This window comes from Equus asinus, chromosome 12 (assembly GCF_041296235.1).
Source record: "Equus asinus isolate D_3611 breed Donkey chromosome 12, EquAss-T2T_v2, whole genome shotgun sequence".
Taxonomy (NCBI): Eukaryota; Metazoa; Chordata; class Mammalia; order Perissodactyla; family Equidae; genus Equus; species Equus asinus.
The window spans coordinates 47,728,519-47,747,500 of NC_091801.1; the positions used below are offsets into that span (position 1 = coordinate 47,728,519).

The 18,982-nt window shown below is 34.7% G+C and overlaps 1 protein-coding gene across 12 annotated transcripts in view; it reads left to right on the forward strand.

Moving 5' to 3' along the window:
- The window catches only part of VPS13B (vacuolar protein sorting 13 homolog B), a 781,052-nt gene that overhangs the window by 316,582 nt on the left and 445,488 nt on the right, over positions 1–18,982 (forward strand). For 11 of the 12 annotated variants that reach the window (XR_011493286.1, XR_011493288.1, XM_044743909.2 and 8 more), the window contains 2 exons: positions 6,084–6,193; positions 15,561–15,708. Coding sequence is in view for 10 of the 12 variants with exons in the window: in XM_044743909.2 (XP_044599844.2) it covers positions 6,084–6,193; positions 15,561–15,708 (258 nt within the window). In the remaining 2 variants the exon portion in view is untranslated. The remainder of the gene's footprint in view (positions 1–6,083; positions 6,194–15,560; positions 15,709–18,982) is intronic. The other variant, XM_044743907.2, reaches the window with a different exon arrangement.

Below are 18,982 nucleotides of genomic sequence, written 5' to 3' on the forward strand. Positions count from 1 at the left end.
TGCTCACAGAAAACTTAAGAGTGCCTCGTGAGATTGCTTTCAGTTCTCCTTCTTTACACTCAGACTTCATCAGGCTCCATGTGCCTCCAGCTCAGAGGGGTTTTACTCATCCAGTCCTGTCTCCTGTCATCTCGTGAGCGTTTGATGGAGGCTTGTTGAAAAGAGATGAAGGTGAGTGGACTCCTCTTGTGTCTAGGGTTCTCAAAGATTTTAAGCTGTCAGGCCAGCCCCCAAAATGTCTTTAAACATTTGTTAAAAGTTCACTTGTTTTCTTCTTATCAGCTTTCTTCTCCTCCTACTGCTGTGCCAAGAATGAAAGCCTCTATTCATTCTTTCTCTCCTGTGAGGGACTTTTCACTTTTAGTATTTTCATTCATTAGGTTTCTTTGTGAACACTGCTGTCTGATGAATTGAAAAGCTTCGATAGGTTATATGGCTTGTTCTTGTTGTTATGATGGAATAGAATTCTCTTGTGATTTTCTATATCCTAAGAGAAGGGGAAGTAATTGTTAATTAAGTAACATGAGCTCCCGTACACACATACCTAAAAATCATAGATTCATTTATACTAAATTTGACGATTACCTTTGTTAAAGTTGCCAATAGTTGTCAGCTCATCTCTGCTCTGTTATTTCTTAGCCTCTGATTACTGTGTCTTTCCTTTATTCTCCACCATTGTTTTTGAAATATTGATTCTTCCTTTTTTGTTTACTTAACTGTTTAGCCAAAATTCTTGAAATTATTCTTAAAAATAAAAATAGCAAATATTTTCTTAAGAACTATACGAATCTAAAAACTTCTTACTTTACTATAACTGCATAATAGAAAAATAGTGAGTTTTAGCTACTCACATGAAGATTAATATGTCTGTGTTTCTTATCTCATTCATTGGTTCAAGATAAAGTGCAGGGCACTTTTTCCTGTTTATGACTTGATATTTTACAAGACAATCTCATTGGTTGACAAGATTTCTATAGGTGACGAGAAGCATGTATGTTTAATTTTAATGCTCTGCAACTTTTTCTCTAACCCCGATTTCAGTTCTCATTCTTTAGCTTGGGATTTAACTGCAAATGACTGTAATGCCTTGGTTTAACTAATTGGTGAAGCCTGAGTGGAATGTGGATAAGTGACCCATTTTGGCAGTGAACAGAGAAGTAAAGTACAATTTTCTCATTAGTTGTCTCCCAGCTAAAATTGAACAGAATAATATTTTTGCGAAAATTTAGTTATTTGTGGGGGATCTGTTCGGAGTCAACTCAGTATCAGACTAATTGCATGCTTATATGTCAGATCTTGTGTTATTTTTAAAGGCTGTGTCTCTTAAATTGAGTATAATATGAAAATATCCCTTTAAATTTAAAAGAACACTATCTCTAAATTGTAATTTAAAAGAACACTATCTCTAAATTGTAATTTCAACTGAATTGATGTTAAATTAAGATTATTCTCTTTGATCACCTATTTAACATTCATAAAGTTTAAGCCTGGCTATAAGTCATTTAGTCATATTTGGAATAATGTAATTATATAAGTTAATAGGAATGTTTGTGAATACTTTTTAACTGTATTATAATAAAATAAGGCTTTTAAGATTAGGTTTTCTATGTGAACATATTTGTTACATTTGTTTTCCTTTTTCTTTCTCTAAAATTTCAGTTAAAAAGGTGTAATGATAACTTACTGAGAAGGTTTTTAAAAATTTAGTCAACACTTTTAGTTTTTGGCACATCTGAAAAATCTTTTATAATAACTTCCCCCAAATGGCGAATGTCTGTAATTTCTTAGTTTACTTTTGTCTTTTTCAGTTTGCATGCTTCTAAATTCATATAGTGCTTTGTTTATATAGATGTTATGTGTATTTTTCATTGTGACTGAAAAAAAATTGGGGCTTGGACTTGAGATATTTAATAATAGAGCAAAACTTGTTCTGATTTATTTTAAAAAATCAATTTAATTTCTTTTTATTATTTTTTAAATGTAAAACTTGGTACATACAAAAGAATATGTGTAATATCTATGTACGTTTTGAAGTAAAATCATATAATGAATACCATTGACTATTTGCTAAGGAGTTGAGTGTCAGTTTATTTCCTTTTTTATTCCATAGGTGATCTTTCTTTTCATTTGGAGTGCTTTTCTCATCTTCTCTTTCTTTTAAGTGTTTTGTAGCTTTTGGGTTTTTTTTGCTTAATATAGGTTTATTTTTAATTATGAAGTTTGGATTTGTTGGGATTCTTGGGTTTGATGCTTGCTCTCTTTCAACAATTCTGTAAAATTCTCAGCTGTTATCTTTTTCACAATATTACCTCGTCTGCATTCCTTAGTATCTCCCTCTAGAATCTAATTAGACATATGTTTGGTGTTCATACTCAGTTCTGATATCTCTTAGTCTCATTTTAATAGTGTACTTTCATTTTTCCATCTCAGATGTATTCTAAGTTATCTAATTCTGCTTATTCCATTTCACTAATTTTCTCTTCTACTATATCTAATCTGCTGTTTAACCTGTTTGATGAGTTTTTTACTTGAACAATTAAATGTCATTTCTATAATTTCCATTTTTCTTTAAAATATGTTCTTTGCTGATTCTTTCTCCTTGTGTGCTCGTTTTCATGCTTTTATACTTTTGTGTTTTAAACATTTTATACATGTTTGTTTTGTGTTCTGTGTTCAAATATTTCCAGTGTTTGATGATCAAAATTACTTGTTTGTTGAGTTTTTGGACTCTCACTTAATGTAGCTTGCCTTCTGCACTGCTTGCTGATTTTTTGTTATGGAAACCATTCACAGATCTTCATTTGTGGCTGTCACATGACAATTAATTGGAGACTTTTTCAAAGAGAAAATTTTCTGCTTTTTGCTAGCAGCTAGAGGGATATTCCTCAGCAAGAAAATCTAAGACTCATCTGCCTCTCTTTTCTGTTGTCCTTAGTTTGAGAATCCTAATTATATTCTTCCTCAAAGCAACTGCACTTGTTTTATAATGTTCCATCTTCAAGAGATGGCTAGTTTCACATCTTTTCAGTAATTATTTTGGTATTTACTTCCGTATTTTTAAATAACATAGCTTTTCTTACTCCTTCTTGATTGTTCATCTTGGAGCATTGTTTATTGATGTCTTACTGTGGAAAATGACAATTGGCCAAACCTTACCTTTTCCAGCTCCCATCACACATTCTTTATATATGTATAGTCCCAATATTTTTATATCATAACTTTGATTAACTCATTTATTTTTTCAGAATTAACATAGTCTGTCTATATATGTTGTTCATGGCACATTCATGTTGTATTTTATGATCAGTTATCCTTTCCTTTATAACATTAGTTTTCCTGTATTTCATAATTGTGTTTGTTGTTACTAGGTTTTCCCTATACCTGTCCCTAATTAATTGTTGTTGTCTTGGGGATTCCCATCATTTTCCTCCTGTGTTGGATCCTTTGTCTTCAGGATCCCAGTGTCTTCTTTCTTTTTGTAATTCCTTCTTTTGGTGGAAGGCATTATTTATTGTTAATCATATATTATTTGTGGTGTCTTTAATATTTATGTGATGTTAATTATAAAACAAATTCTATTACAGTGGGCTCATGTGGCAGGAAACAGTCCATAGTAGTTTAAATCTAATTGGAATTTCATTTCTGCATGGATTTTAGAAAAGTCTTTTAACCTTTAAGATTGAATTATATATTCTTGAATTTAAATAAATTTTTAAAACTCTCCATTTAAATGTGTGCAACTCATTTCTTTAAAATAAAAAGGTTTTAATAAATACTTTTTCATGTGGAGACAAATTCTATTTCTTACCTAATAACATTTTTGGAGAGAATGAGTTCTTATAAAACAAGAACACCTTTCAAGTTAACTCTTGCTGCATACTGTAATACTGTATTTTTGTTAGTTTGTGGAGAGCTGCTAGAATTGTTTAAAAACTGGATATTATTTTGGGAAGGTTCAATTTTATTTCCCTTAATATAACATAGCATTTTTAAGCCTTTATTCTGTACACTAGTGGTATTTGAGAAATAGAAGAATTTAAATTCTTATGAGGAATTTGTGTTCTATTATAGGAAAATATATATATTTAAAATATATGCTAAATTCTATTTTCCAGTCGACTTCAATTATGACTCCTCTTTTGCAATCATCTTGTATTCCCCATCATCCCTACTGTTATGTATTTGAGCAAATCATTGCTCACCAGCACATGCATTGGTACATGAAGGAGGGATTGCTTATGTTATCTTAGCATTCTGCCTAGGAATCTGTACTGATCTGGGTCCCTGAGAGAAGGAGCACTGTAAGGTGGAATAGGAGTATACATGGTTTCACTTGTTTGAAAATTCTGTGCAAAGATTTGAGAAAAGGGGAAGTTTCTTTTTCTCTTTCTTCTCTTCCATCCTTCTACCTCCATCTCTGTGTAGTTCACTTTTCATAGGATCTGGTATTAATGCTAATTTTACTAATTGTTTAAATAATCTGCAATATTATAGAACAAATGGGCTTCTTTCAGCTAACCTGAGAACGTATCTACCATTTATTCTGAATTTTTTTTTCATCTCCTACCATGCAGCAGATACTTTTCTAGATCCTGGAGATATAATTGAGAGCAAAACTGGCAAATACCCCTCCCTTCATATTCCATAAATCCTGGTGGTGCCAATAATATTTTTATCAAAAATATATGTAGAAATCCAAAAACTTACTTATGGATATACGTAACCTGCGTATAAATTAAGAATGGGATAGTCTGCCTTCGTTAAGTTCTATGATAGCTGCTTTTTATTAGAGAGGGACAAAAACATTTTAGTAGGATGGAATTGCAACTTGTTACACTTCAGCTTTGTGTTTTATGTCAGAATGTTAGCCTGCATTTCATCTAGGCAGCTCTCTCCCTTTGCTTTCTAACATTTAAAGCTGTAATTTACAATGATTCGTTGAGTGGTTATAACAATGTTTCCTTTCACATCATGAATTAGTTTTGTAATAGAAACAAAAGGAAGATAATACTCCGTTCTTATGGCAAGTATAGAAATTGCTGTTTGCTTAAAAAATTAAACTTATTACAGCCAGATAGAGAAAAACAATCTCTGTATGACTCTACTCCTATGTGGAAGTTGAACATCTAGACAAAGAGAACAGATTGGTAGCTACCAGAGGAAAGGGAGGGTTGAGGTGGGCACAAAGGGTGAAGTGGTGCACCTACAACACGACTGACAAACAATAATGTACAACTGAAATTTCACAAGGTTGTAAACTATCATAATCTCAATAAAAAGTTAAAAAAATTAAGCTTAGTCCTATTTTTAAAAGATGAATGCAGTTTTGATGAGATACAATTCACATTCCAAAAAATTTATTATTTTAAAGTGCATAATTGAGTGGTTTTTAATGTGTTTGCAAGGGTGTACAACGGTCACCATTTTCTAATTCCAGAAAATTTTCATCACTCCCAAAAGAACTGCACATCTATTAGCAGTTATTTTCCATTCTTCCCTCCCGCCAGGCCCTGGCATCCACCAGTCTGTCTTTTCTCCTCTATGATTTTGCCTGTTCTGGCCATTTCATGTAAGTGGAATCATACAATATGTGGTTTTCTGTCACTAGCTTCTTTCACTTAGCTTATTTTCAAGGTTTATCCATGTTGTAGCGTGTATCCATACTTCATTCCTTTTTACAGATAAGTTTGCATTCTATGACTTCATGTTGTTTGTCCACGGACAGTTCATATTGTTCATGGACATTCATGTTCTTTCCACTTTTTTTATGAATAATGCTCTGAAAATTTATGTGCAAGATTTTGTGTGGACATATGATTTCAGTTCTTTTGGTATATACTTAGGAATAGAATTGTTGGGTTATATTGTATGTTTTGCTTTTTGAGGAAATGCCAATCCATTTTCCAAAGTATTTGCACGATTTTGTATTCCCACCAGCAATGTATGAGGGTTTGAATTCCTCCAAATCCTTGTCAACACTTGTTGTTGTCTTTTTTATTATAGCTATCCTAATTGGTTTGAAGTGACATCAAGCTTATTATTTTTAATGACGAATTATAAGAATTTAAAATCTTGTTTTTTAGGTGCCGTACTTCTTTGTAGTGTACAAGGACTAGCAGTTAATATTGATCCAGTCTTATACACTTGGCTCATTTATCAGCCTCAGAAACGAACCAATAGACATATGCAGCAGGTGAGAAATTTTTATAATTTATTCTCTAAATGAAAAAATCCTTTTCTCATTTATCAGAGTTATATATTTCTTCTGTTGATTTTATTTTTACATGTGCTAGAATTTTTTGGTCCCCCACTCTGCCCTTTCAAGCAGTTCTATTCCTTAATTTCTGTACAAGAAATTATAGCTCAAAGTAGAGTTTCATTGACTATTAAAGGGGCTTTCTGTACAATTGCTTGTAAAGGAGATCCAAAAGACGGCCTAGTTTAAATGGTCCTGGTTCACTGGCCTGTTTTCCCTCATAGCACCAACATGTTTGTTCTCAGAGTATTTTATACGTAAGAATTACTTAGTAAATGTTAGCTTTCATTTTTATTATCTCTATATTTCTTCTTCATCTTTAAGTTTATTCAACGGATGTGCTTTGTGTGCCTAACTCTGGGATTGGGACTGTTGGTGCAAGAGAGTTGGGGTATTTGTTAGTTTAAAAGAATATAAATTACAAAATAAAAAGTAACTAACTGTACTTTCTAGAATACTTAAATATAATTCTCTACGTCATGTCACTTAAATGTAATTCTGATAGATGGGTTTATTATTCCCATCTTAAAGATGAAGAAACTGATGCTTATTGAGATTTACTTACCTGTTGTCATATATGTAGTAAACGGCAGAACTAAGAATTTTTAAGGCCAAATTTATGCTATATTGAATTGCATTTTCCCATTGTCTTAATTGTGGTTTTGTAATATTCTACTTGGAATAGCATTATATCTTTTTTCTTAAGTAAATTTAAGCTAGTTGATAGGAGAAAAATACACAATTATATAATTACATAAGAATATAAAAAATTGTCCAAAAACTACAACCCATGTCTCAAGGAGCATCTTTTAAAGGTTTTTTCTTCACTTTCTCCTAATTTAATTTGAAACTCCTGCCATCCCTCCCCCACTCCTTCCTTCCTTTTTATCAAGTAGATACAGAATATGAGGCAATATGCTAGATACTGGGGCTACAGAAATAAAACTCATGGTTGAGAATATCCTTCCCTCTAGAGGTATTTAGCGTATTTGAGAATATGAAGGAATATAGTAATGCTGTTCTTAGTAATTGCTACATTAGATGTATGTATAGGATTATATGAAAACAAAAAGGAGGAAGAGTTCTCACAAGGAGATAAGAGTGTTAAAAAGAGGAATTGACAGTTGAGCTGAGCATCATAGGAGTAAGCCAGACAGGGAAGGTTGTTCTAGACTGAACTGTGTGAGCAGAGGCAAAGAATATGCAAACACTTGACAAGAAAGGGACCTCCAGTTTTTCCAGACTAGAGGCAAGAGTCCTTTAGAAACTGATAGAAATTAGAAACCAATTTATAAAAGATTTTATTTATGATGCTAAGTGTTTGATACTTTATCCTGAAGGGTAAAGAGGAAGTACAGGAAACTGATATAAATAGATTTGGATTTTAGAAAGTTTACTCTAGCAGAATGTAGAGTGTGAGTGATGGGGAAGTAAGACTAGTGGCAGGGACCATTTGAAAACCATTTTAGTTGTAAATTTCTTTTTCCTTATTGAGATATAATTGACATATAATGTTATATTAGTTTCAGGTCTGCAACATAATGATTTGATATTTGTATATATTGCAAAATGATCACCACAATGTCTAGATCAAATTCATCACCACACATAGTTACACATTTCTTTCCTTCTGTTGAGAACTTTTAAGATTTACTCTTAGCAATTTTCAAACATACAATATAGCATTATTACCTATAGTCATCATGCTGTACATTACATCCCATAACTTATTTATTTTATAACTAGAAGTTTTTACTTTTGACCCTCTTCACCCATTTCTCCCACCCTCTGCCTCTGGCAACCACCCATCTGTTCTCTGTGTCTCTGTGTTTGGCTTTTTTGTTTTGTTTAGATTCCACATATAAGTGAGATCATATGGTATTTATCTTTGTCTGACTTATTTCTCTTATCATAGTGACTTCAGCGTCCATCCATGTTGTTGCCAGTGGCAAGATTTTCTTCTTTTTTTTTATGGCTGAATCATATTCCATTGTATTGTAAGGTCTTCACTGGTTATTTTATAAGTGATGCATTTATCTCCAGTACACCATAGATATCCCTGAAGGTTAAATAGTATTCTAGCACCTTAAGTAAATTAAACATTCTTTTGACTGATAGCAAGCACTTTCAAAGATTTTTATTTATTTATTTTTTTTTTATTTTTTATTTTTTTTCAGGTTTGATTTTTATTTATGATATTCTTAAAGTACAAAATTTTAATTTTTTTTTTTTTTTTTTTTTTTTATTAATGTTATGATGGATTACAGGCTTGTGAAATTTCAGTTGTACATTTTTGTTAGTCATGTTGTGGGTACACCACTACCCCCTCCGTGCCCTTCCCCCACCCCCCCTTTTCCCTGGTAACCACCGATCAGATCTCCTTCTCAATATACTAATTTCCACCTATGAGTGGAGTCATATAGAGTTCGTCTTTCTCTGACTGACTTATTTCGCTTAACATAATGCCCTCGAGGTCCATCCACATTGTTGTGAATGGGCCAATTTCGTCTTTTTTTATGGCTGAGTAGTATTCCATTGTGTATATATACCACATCTTCTTTATCCAATCATCAGTTTCTGGGCATGTAGGCTGGTTCCACGTCTTGGCTATTGTAAATAATGCTGCGATGAACATAGGGGTGCAACGGACTCTTGAGATATCTGATATCAGGTTCTTAGGATAGATACCCAGTAATGGGATGGCTGGGTCATAGGGTATTTCTATTTTTAACTTTTTGAGAAATCTCCATACTGTTTTCCATAGTGGCTGTACCAGTTTGCATTCCCACCAACAGTGTATGAGGGTTCCTCTTTCTCCACAACCTCTCCAACATTTGTCGTTCTTGGTTTTGGATGTTTTTGCCAATCTAACGGGGGTAAGGTGATATCTTAGTGTAGTTTTGATTTGCATTTCCCTGATGATTAGCGATGATGAACATCTTTTCATGTGTCTATTGGCCATATTCATATCTTCTTTTGAGAAATGTCTGTTCATGTCCTCTGCCCATTTTTTGATCGGGTTGTTTGTTTTTTTGTTGTTAAGCAGTGTGAGTTCTTTGTATATTATGGAGATTAACCCTTTGTCGGATAAGTGGCTTGTAAATATTTTTTCCCAATTAGTGAGCTGTTTTTTTGTTTCAATTCTGTTTTCCCTTGCCTTGAAGAAGCTCTTTAGTCTGATGAAGTCCCATTTGTTTATTCTTTCTATTGTTTCCCTCAACTGAGGAGTTACAGTGTCCGAAAAGATTCTTTTGAAACTGATGTCAAAGAGTGTACTACCTATATTCTCTTCCAAAAGACTTATTGTCTCAGGCCTAATCTTTAGGTCTTTGATCCATTTTGAGTTTATTTTGGTGTGTGGTGAAAAAGAATGGTCGATTTTCAATCTTTTGCATGTGGCTGTCCAGTTTTCCCAGCACCATTTGTTGAAGAGACTTTCTTTTCTCCATTGTAGGCCCTCTGCTCCTTTGTCGAAGATTAGCTGTCCATAGATGTGTGGTTTTATCTCTGGGCTTTCAATTCTGTTCCATTGATCTGTGCACCTGTTTTTGTACCAGTACCATGCTGTTTTGATCACTGTAGCTTTGTAGTATGTTTTGAAATCAGGGATTGTGATTCCGCCGGCTTTGTTTTTCTTGCTCAAGATTGCTTTAGCAATTCGTGGTCTTTTGTTCCCCCATATGAATTTTAGGATTGTTTGTTGAATTTCTGTGAAGAATGTTCTTGGGATTCTGATTGGGATAGCATTGAATCTGTATATTGCTTTGGGTAGTATGGACATTTTAACTATGTTTATTCTTCCAATCCATGTGCAAGGAATGTCTTTCCATCTCTTTATGTCATCGTCAATTTCTTTCAAGAAAGTCTTGTAGTTTTCATTGTATAGATCCTTCACTTCCTTGGTTAAGTTTATCCCAAGGTATTTTATTCTTTTCGTTGCGATTGTGAATGGGATAGAGTTCTTGAGTTCTTTTTCTGTTAGTTTATTGTTAGTGTATAGAAATGCTACTGATTTATGCACGTTAATTTTATACCCTGCTACTTTGCTGTAGTTGTTGATTATTTCTAATAGTTTTTCTGTGGATTCTTTGGGGTTTTCTATGTATAAGATCATGTCGTCTGCAAACAACGCGAGTTTTACTTCTTCGTTACCTATTTGGATTCCTTTTATTTTTTTTTCCTGCCGAATTGCTCTGGCCAGCACCTCCAGTACTATGTTGAATAGGAGTGGTGAAAGTGGGCACCCTTGTCTTGTTCCTGTCCTCAGAGGGATGGCTTTCAGCTTTTGTCCATTGAGTATGATGTTGGCTGTGGGTCTATCATATATGGCCTTTATTATGTTGAGGTAGTTTCCCTCTATGCCCATTTTGTTCATAGTTTTTATCATAAATGGCTGTTGCATCTTGTCAAATGCCTTCTCTGCATCTATTGAGATGATCATGTGGTTTTTATTCCTCAGTTTGTTGATGTGGTGTATCATGTTGATTGATTTGCGAATGTTGAACCATCCCTGTGTCCCTGGTATGAATCCCAGCTGATCATGATGTATGATTCTTTTGATGAATTGCTGAATTCTGGTTGCCAAAATTTTGTTTAGAATTTTTGCATCTATGTTCATCAGTGATACTGGCCTGTAGTTCTCTTTTTTCGTGTTGTCCTTGTCTGGTTTTGGTATCAGCGTGATGTTGGCCTCATAGAATGTGTTAGGAAGTGTTCCATCTTCCCTAATTTTTTGGAATAGCTTGAAAAGGATAGGTATTAAATCCTTTCTGAAAGTTTGGTAGAATTCCCCAGGAAAGCCATCTGGTCCTGGGGTTTTATTCTTTGGGATGTTTTTGATTGCTGTTTCAATCTCTTTCCTTGTCATTGGTCTGTTCAAATTGTCTGCCTCTTCTTGAGTGAGCTTTGGGAGATTGTAGGAGTCCAAGAATTTATCCATTTCCTCCAGGTTATCATTCTGTTGGCATATAGTTTTTTGTAGTATTCTCTTATAATCCGTTGTATTTCTGCAGAGTCTGTTGTTATTTCTCCTCTTTCATTTCTGATTTTGTTTATTTGAGCTTTCTCCCTTTTTTTCTTTGTGAGTCTGGCTAGTGGTTTGTCAATTTTATTTATCTTCTCAAAAAACCAGCTCTTTGTCTCATTGATCCTTTCTACTGCCTTTTTCGTTTCAATAGTATTTATTTCTGCTCTGATTTTTATTAATTCTCTCCTTCTGCTGACTTTGGGCTTCATGTGTTCTTTTTTCTCTAGTTCAGTTAGGTGTGTTTTAAGGTTGCTTATTTGGGATTTTTCTTGTTTATTAAGATGTGCCTGTATTGCGATGAATTTTCCTTTTAATACAGCTTTTGCTGTATCCCATATGAGTTGGTATGGCATGCCATCATTTTCATTTGTTTGCAGGTATTTTTTGATTTCTTCTTTAATTTCTTCAATGATCTGTAGCTTGTTGAGTAGTGTGTTGTTTAGTCTCCAGATCTTTGTGCCTTTCTCAGCTTTTTTCTTGTAATTAATTTCTAGCCTTATAGCACTATGATCTGAGAAGATGCTTGTTATTATTTCAATTTTTTTAAATTTGTAGAGGCTTGACTTGTTTCCAAACATATGGTCTATCCTAGAGAATGTTCCATGTGCACTTGAGAAGAATGTGTATTCAGCTCTTTCAGGGTGGAGTGACCTATTTATGTCTATTAAGTCCAATTGTTTTAGTTTTTCATTTAACTCCACTATTTCCTTGTTGATTTTCTGTCTGGATGATCTGTCCATTGATGTGAGTGGGGTGTTGGGGTCCCCTACTACTATTGTGTTGTTCTTAACATCTTCCTTTAGGTCTGTTAATAGTTGCTTTATGAATCTTGGTGCTCCTGTGTTGGGTGCATACATATTTATAAGCGTTATTTCTTCTTGATGAAGTGTCCCTTTGATCATTATATATTGTCCCTCTGTGTCTCTCTTTATCTGTCTTATTTTGAAATCCACTTGGTCTGATATGATTATTGCAACACCTGCCTTTTTTTCCTTGCTGTTTGCTTGAAGTATTGTCCTCCACACCTTCACCCTGAGTCTGTGTTTGTCCTTGGGGCTGAGGTGTGTTTCCTGGAGGCAACAAATTGTTGGATCTTGTTCTTTAATCCATTTTGCCACTCTGTGTCTTTTTATTGGAGAGTTCAATCCGTTCACATTGATAGTGATTATTGATGTATGTGGACTTAGTGCTGTCAATCTGTCCCTCATTATCTTGTTTTCCTGTGTTTCTTTTCCTGTGTTCTTTAGACTACCCATTTAATACTGCAATTTCTTATGCTGGGTTTCTTAGATTTTTCCTTATCTATGATTTGTGACTCTGTTCTGTACTTTATTTTAGTGTCTACCTTGAAGTTTGTATTTAGAATCTTGTGTATAATATAGTCTATTCTCTGGTCGTCTCTTACCTACTTGACCAATACTGATTTAGACCCTTTGCTCTTCCCCTCCTAAATAATTATTTTCATTTTTTATTCCAACTCAGCTTATTAATTTGTAGTTAGAGTGCTAAGATCGTCCTTGTTTTGGTAGTTTCCTTACTTTTATCCTAATGCTATAATTGAATATTTGCTATCCTGTTCTGGTTCTATTCATCGGTCTCCCTAGTCTGTGGATTGTGTCCCCTTTCTCCCTTCTTTCTTTTTTCAAGTATGAGACCCTTCTTGAGGATTTCTTGTAATGGAGGGCTTTTAGTTACAAATTCCCTTAACTTTTGTTTGTCTGGAAAAGATTTAATTTCTCCCTCATATCTGAAGGAAATTCTTGCTGCATAGAGTATTCTTGGCTGAAGGTTTTTATCCTTCAAAGCTTTGAATATATAACTCCATTCTCTCCTGGCTTGTAAGGTTTCTGTAGAGAAATCCGCTGACAGTCTGATCGGGGCCCCTTTATAGGTTATTCACTTTTTTTTCCTTACTTCCCTGAGTATTCTCTCCTTATCATTCCTATTTGCCAACTTTACTACGATGTGCCTTGCAGTAGGCCTTTTTACATTGACAAATCTAGGAGATCTAAAACCCTCCTCTACACACATTTCTCCATTGATCCCTAGATTTGGGAAGTTCTCTTCAATAATTTTGTTAAGCACACTTTCTGCTCCATTTTCCTTTTCCATATTCTCGGGAATTCCTATGATCCTTATGTTCTTACTCCTCATTAAATCCATTATCTCTCTGAGATTTTCCTCATTTTTTTTAATTCTTAGTTCTCTTTCTTCCTCTGTCTGGCGCCATTCAGCCTGTCTGTCCTCGATTATGCTAATTTTCTCCTCTATCTTGTCTATACGGGCATTCAGGGAATCTGTATTCTATCTGGTCCATTGTGTTTTTCATCTCAAGTAATTCTGTTTGATTCTTCTTTATGATTTCAATCTCTTTTGTGAAGTAACTCCATAACTTGGCTTGTTTCTCTATCTTTCTCTCTACCTCATTGAGTTTTCTGATTATAGCTGCTCTGAATTCATTGTCACTTAGTTTACCTAATTCCAAGTCCTCAGGACTCAATTCTGTGTTTTTATTGTTTTCCTTCTGGTCTGGGGCTTTTATAAATTGCTGGATGGTAGAGGAGCGGTTTTTTCTCATGGTGGTAGAATTCAGTTGCAGTTACAGCCTTTCGCCACTAGATGGGGGTCGAGAGCAGCGTGTTAGCTCTCCACCTTGGGGCAAGATGGCTGTGCCCACTGGCTTTGCTGGGGGGGAGGGGCTGTTACTCACTCTCACAGGTCTGGGTTCAGATCACTTCTGTTCTCTGGTCTCCCAAGGCCCTTGATTTATTTCCGTCCCCGGGACGGAAGCTTTCCCCCATCAGCGGGTCTCCACTGAATCAGAGGCAGGAGTCCTGGATGATCCCCCGGTCGCACGGCCCCTCCCCCGCTCCTTCCCGACCCCTGCCGCAGCGATCGCAGACTCTAGGGGAGGGAGTGATGTTCTCTCCTACCGTTCCAGCGCCTCCGAGGGTGTAAGCAAGGTTATGATCTCCGCCTTCTTGGTATTGTATGTCTCTAACGAGCTGGCATTATGTTTATTCTCTGAAATTCAGTTCTTCCAATCTTTTGTTGTATTTTGGAGGGGAGAGAATCCCGGGTCAGCTCACCCTGCCATTTTGCTCCGCCCACTCCCAATCTTGTTATTTTCTTATCAACTTTCTTATCATTTTACTCAGGCTAAGTAGCAACTTGTAAAATAATATGCCTTTTCCCCTCTAGCTCATAACTTGATTGATTATATTACTTATGTAATGTACACATATTCTAATTGAAATTGTTTCATAATCTAAATAATATTAAATAAGTATTATAAGTTGGGTGAGGCTTAAAGTTAGGTCTCTAAAAGTGTGGTTGTTGTGCTGCTGAGGGTAGCATTACACCACGCTGCTGCCTGAGCAGCCCCCTCCAGATTCATCATCTGATGCAGCTGTATAATAGTTATCATCTATTGTTACCCCAGCTGTAATTTCCTTCTCAATTTGTGGCTAAAACCCAACATTTGATGACTGTTTTCTACTGAGTTCAACATTGATCTTTGATCGTGTAGCAAACTTAAAAATACCTGTTTATTTTTTTTGCCAAAAATCTGACAAGATTGTATTGGGTGTCATCAGCAGTAACATCACACTTTATTTCCGTGAATAAAGATGAAAGAGCTGCTTTATTGTCCAGCTCAGCACTCATGCATTCAATATAGGATCATGTTTTCCAGCTTTCTATAACTATAGATATTTTCCTGTGCTTTCCAAATATGCTGTGGATATCACTATGTCAGATAAAATATAGAGATTTTTAGTAATTCTTAACAAAAATTGGACTGTCCATATTAACATGTACATAATCAGTTGCTAGAAGTATGTTGCTAAAAATGTCATTTTAACAGCACCACACTCTAACCAACTAAGCTAACCAGCCTCCTAAAAATATCATTTTATAAGCATAACTTTTTATTTTCTAGTAATCATAATTTTCAAAGTCAATTTTAGTTTTGATTTGTCCTTAACATATTATCTTTATACTTCTCAGTAAAATTTATGTTAAATTTTAATTATTTCCAAGCTCTCTTGGTTTTCATATACAATTGTAATTTAAAATTGAATTAAGCTTCCCTATGTGAGTGTGTGTGTGAGAGAGACAGAGATGGAGAAGGCTAGAGAGCCTTCATTCATTCTTTCATTGCTTTAAAATAATAAAGCCTCAACTCCAACTTCTGAAGGACTTTCCTCAGTGATGCCATGTTTAATCTTCACTGCTTAAGAAATTAAATAATTCAGTTTTTCATTTGACTCTGTCCAGCAGCCTGTGATAGCTGTTCCTCTTGTGATGCCAATTAGCAGAAGGAAAGACGATGAGGTGTCCATTGGAAGTGCACCCTTGGCAAAGCAACAGTCATATCAGGCCTCTGAATATGCCAGCAGCCCTGTAAAAACAAAAACAGTAACAGGTAAGTGTCAAGAACTCTAAAGGGTCTGTGATTTTAACCTGCCTTTAAGCTAACAAGTTAGCCAGGCCACAATTTCATGAGTGCTGGCCAAAGACACGAGACTCCCGGAATGGAGACAAAGGACTTCATTATCTACAGCATTAGCAGTAATGAGTATTAGCGTTTTCTTTTGTCCCTACCCTAAGCCTGATTCCCACAGGGTGGCATGAAGAGGGCCAGGTGATACTCTTACAGGAGAGGAGCCCTCAATTTAGAGAACTTGAACCTTTTAAACGTAATGGGTAGAAAGCATAAGGTACACTATATGTACCTGGCAAGACTGAAAGTAAACTTGCCCTTTTCTCAGGAGGAGGACAGTATCTCTACCTTCTGAGGCTGTACACTGTCAATACCCTTGAAAACACAATTGAGAACAAAGGCATTCACTGTCTCTACTTGAAAGACGTACAAAAACACAAGAGACCCATGAAGAATGTCTGCTAATAGTATCTTCTTTCTTAAAGTGAATTCTGGCAAACCACAATACATCTCAATCTTCTTTCCTCCCCCTTCTCTCACTTTCTCAGCTAGATCATTTGTGCAAATATAGAACATAAATATTCTTCCATAAGACAATTTCTTTTATTTGTTTTTGTGTAATAAAAAAATACTTTATGATTTCACTTTAAGTGGTGTTCTTCTCTTTAACTTCTAATGTTTGTGATGATGGGCAACTTACCTTCAGTTGATTTTATATTTTTCCTTAGATGTTCAGCTTTATTTCGTATAACTCATATATTCCCAACCATATTGAAAAAGGTTTTATATTTTCAGTAAATCAAAAATCACTTATTAATTGTTTTTAATGGGCAAGACTCTGTTGTAATTGATATTGAGGGTAGAAATATTAAGACATAATCCCTTCCCTAAGGAATTTAAAATATGATCATAAGGAAGTTCCAACTAAAATTTGTGATTTAGAGGAAAACTTGGTATTATTTCCTTACCATATTTAACAATAGCAGCAATAAAAATGCTAACATAAGTTTTTGTGGAGTTTCTTTTTTTAAATTTTATTTGGTTTTTTTGGAGGAAGACTAGCCCTGAGCTAACACCTGCCAATCCTCCTCTTTTTGCTGAGGAAGACTGGCCCTGAGCTAACTCTGTGCCCAACTTCCTCTAGTTTATATGTGGGACGCCTACCACAGGATGGCTTGCCAAGCAGTGCCATGTTCCCACCTGTGATTTGAACTGGCAAACCCTGGGCTGCTGAAATGGAACGTGTGCACTTAACTGCTGCGCCACCAGGCCGGCCCCTGGAGTTTTATACATAACTATTATTCTTCTCTGCTCTTACTTTTCCTAAAATGTGGTGCTATGTTTATTTTGTGGAATCATTAGACTTCCACCTGTCAGCATCCACAAGCCTTTTACTTTGTTGAGATTTTATCAGTTAACAAAAATGCCTATGCTTAGTTTTTGTATCATAGGAAGATGATCTGTAACTTGTATTGAGTTTTTAGTATAAAATTAGATATTCTTTCCTTTAGATACTATACTAGAGTTTCAGACTTCAGATTTTTTGAACTGGTAATTTACATAAAGAGGTTTAAAAGATCACCTGTAAATAAAATAAAATAAATATCCACCAACTGTCAATTGATTAAAATAAATTTAATCTCAATATGTATATTAACCGCATATTCTGACCTTCTGCTTTACTCTTTAGTCCTTTTCTTTAAATCGTACTTGATAATTGATTTAAAGTAATTCTTAAGAATGAGTAAAGATGACAGAAGATGCTTATGATTTAAATGAAATTGTATGGCATAGAACTCTATAGAAAATAAGATCATACATTTTAGAATGTATTTGATATACTTGAGAAGTTTTATATATAAATTCATATCTCATAACAATTACATATCAATTCACAAATGATATCAATTAAGATCTGAGATTTATTTTGCTTTCCTATACTTTCCCATTTTTTATAAGAAATTAATATTAATTTTATATTGAGGAAAATATTAAAACCTGAAAACATAATTTCCCGTCACTAATTATTACATTATAAACTATGAAGACATATACAATAACAAATTGTTCTTTATTTCAAATTACAAATGTGAACTGTGTTTTTTGCTGTTGACTTGTAGATATTTGCTTTTTCTGTTTTAAGAGTTTCCCCATCTCTAGAGCCCTTAGGTTACATACCCTATATGTATTCTCCTTCTAGGTAAGAAATAAGTTATTTCACCAAATATACATTCTCACTCAAGCTAGCATAACAATGAACGGTTATCAGACTAATGCCTGTGCTTACCTTGTTTGGGGACTGTAAGATTTATAGAAGGTAAAAAGCCCTGAGTGCAGAATTTATTCTTTATGACTTACGTATCTTCCCCCTTGGATGCCCACCATTTTCACTTGTCTGGAAGCATAGGTGGTAGTGCTCTCTTTTCTTGAGAATGATCTTTGCTAACCATTTTCTGTACTTAGAATTGTTTTGAAAATTTGTTTTATTTTTTATTAGACTATACAGTTTCTGTTTTGGTTTTAATTTGAAAAATGTTTTATGAGTCCTCTGAATTTGTACTTACTTCTAAATGTAGTTATCCCTGTTTTAATTATTATTTACACTGCATGATAAACTGTAAGGAATTTGGTAAGGTATTCACAGCCTTTTACCCATGTTTTTTGTTGTTTTTGTTTCACTTTTACCATCATAACCCTTTTAAGTGTACAATTCAGTAGTATTAAGTATATTCATATTATTGTGAAATGCATATTTTAATTTTTTAACTGAACTTACAGTGGAGAAATATTAGTGTTAATTTATGCCTGAATTCTTATTAAAATAATTTTTTATTTTTATATTGTTAACTTAAGGTCCAATGTTAGTCTGAAGTTCATCCCCAACAAGTTATGTAGTATTTTTTTTTTTCTGCTTTATCTCCCCAAACTCCCCCTGTACATAGTTGTATATCTTAGTTGCAGGTCCTTCTAGTTGTGGGATGTGAGATGTGCCTCAACGTGGCCTGAAGAGCGGTGCCATGTCGGCGCCCAGGATCTGAACCCTGGGCCGTCGCAGCGGAGCGCGCAAACTTAACCACTCGGCCACACAGCCGGCCCCATATGTAGTATTTTTGACACATGAAAACCAAGGCTTGGTGATACTGCACTGGGCTTGATTTTTCTTTTTAATTATTCAACACGAAGCAGGCATCTTCCTCTTCCAGTCTCAATTAAACAGTGTTAAGTAGGTGGTTGCAGGGAGAACATGTGCATGATG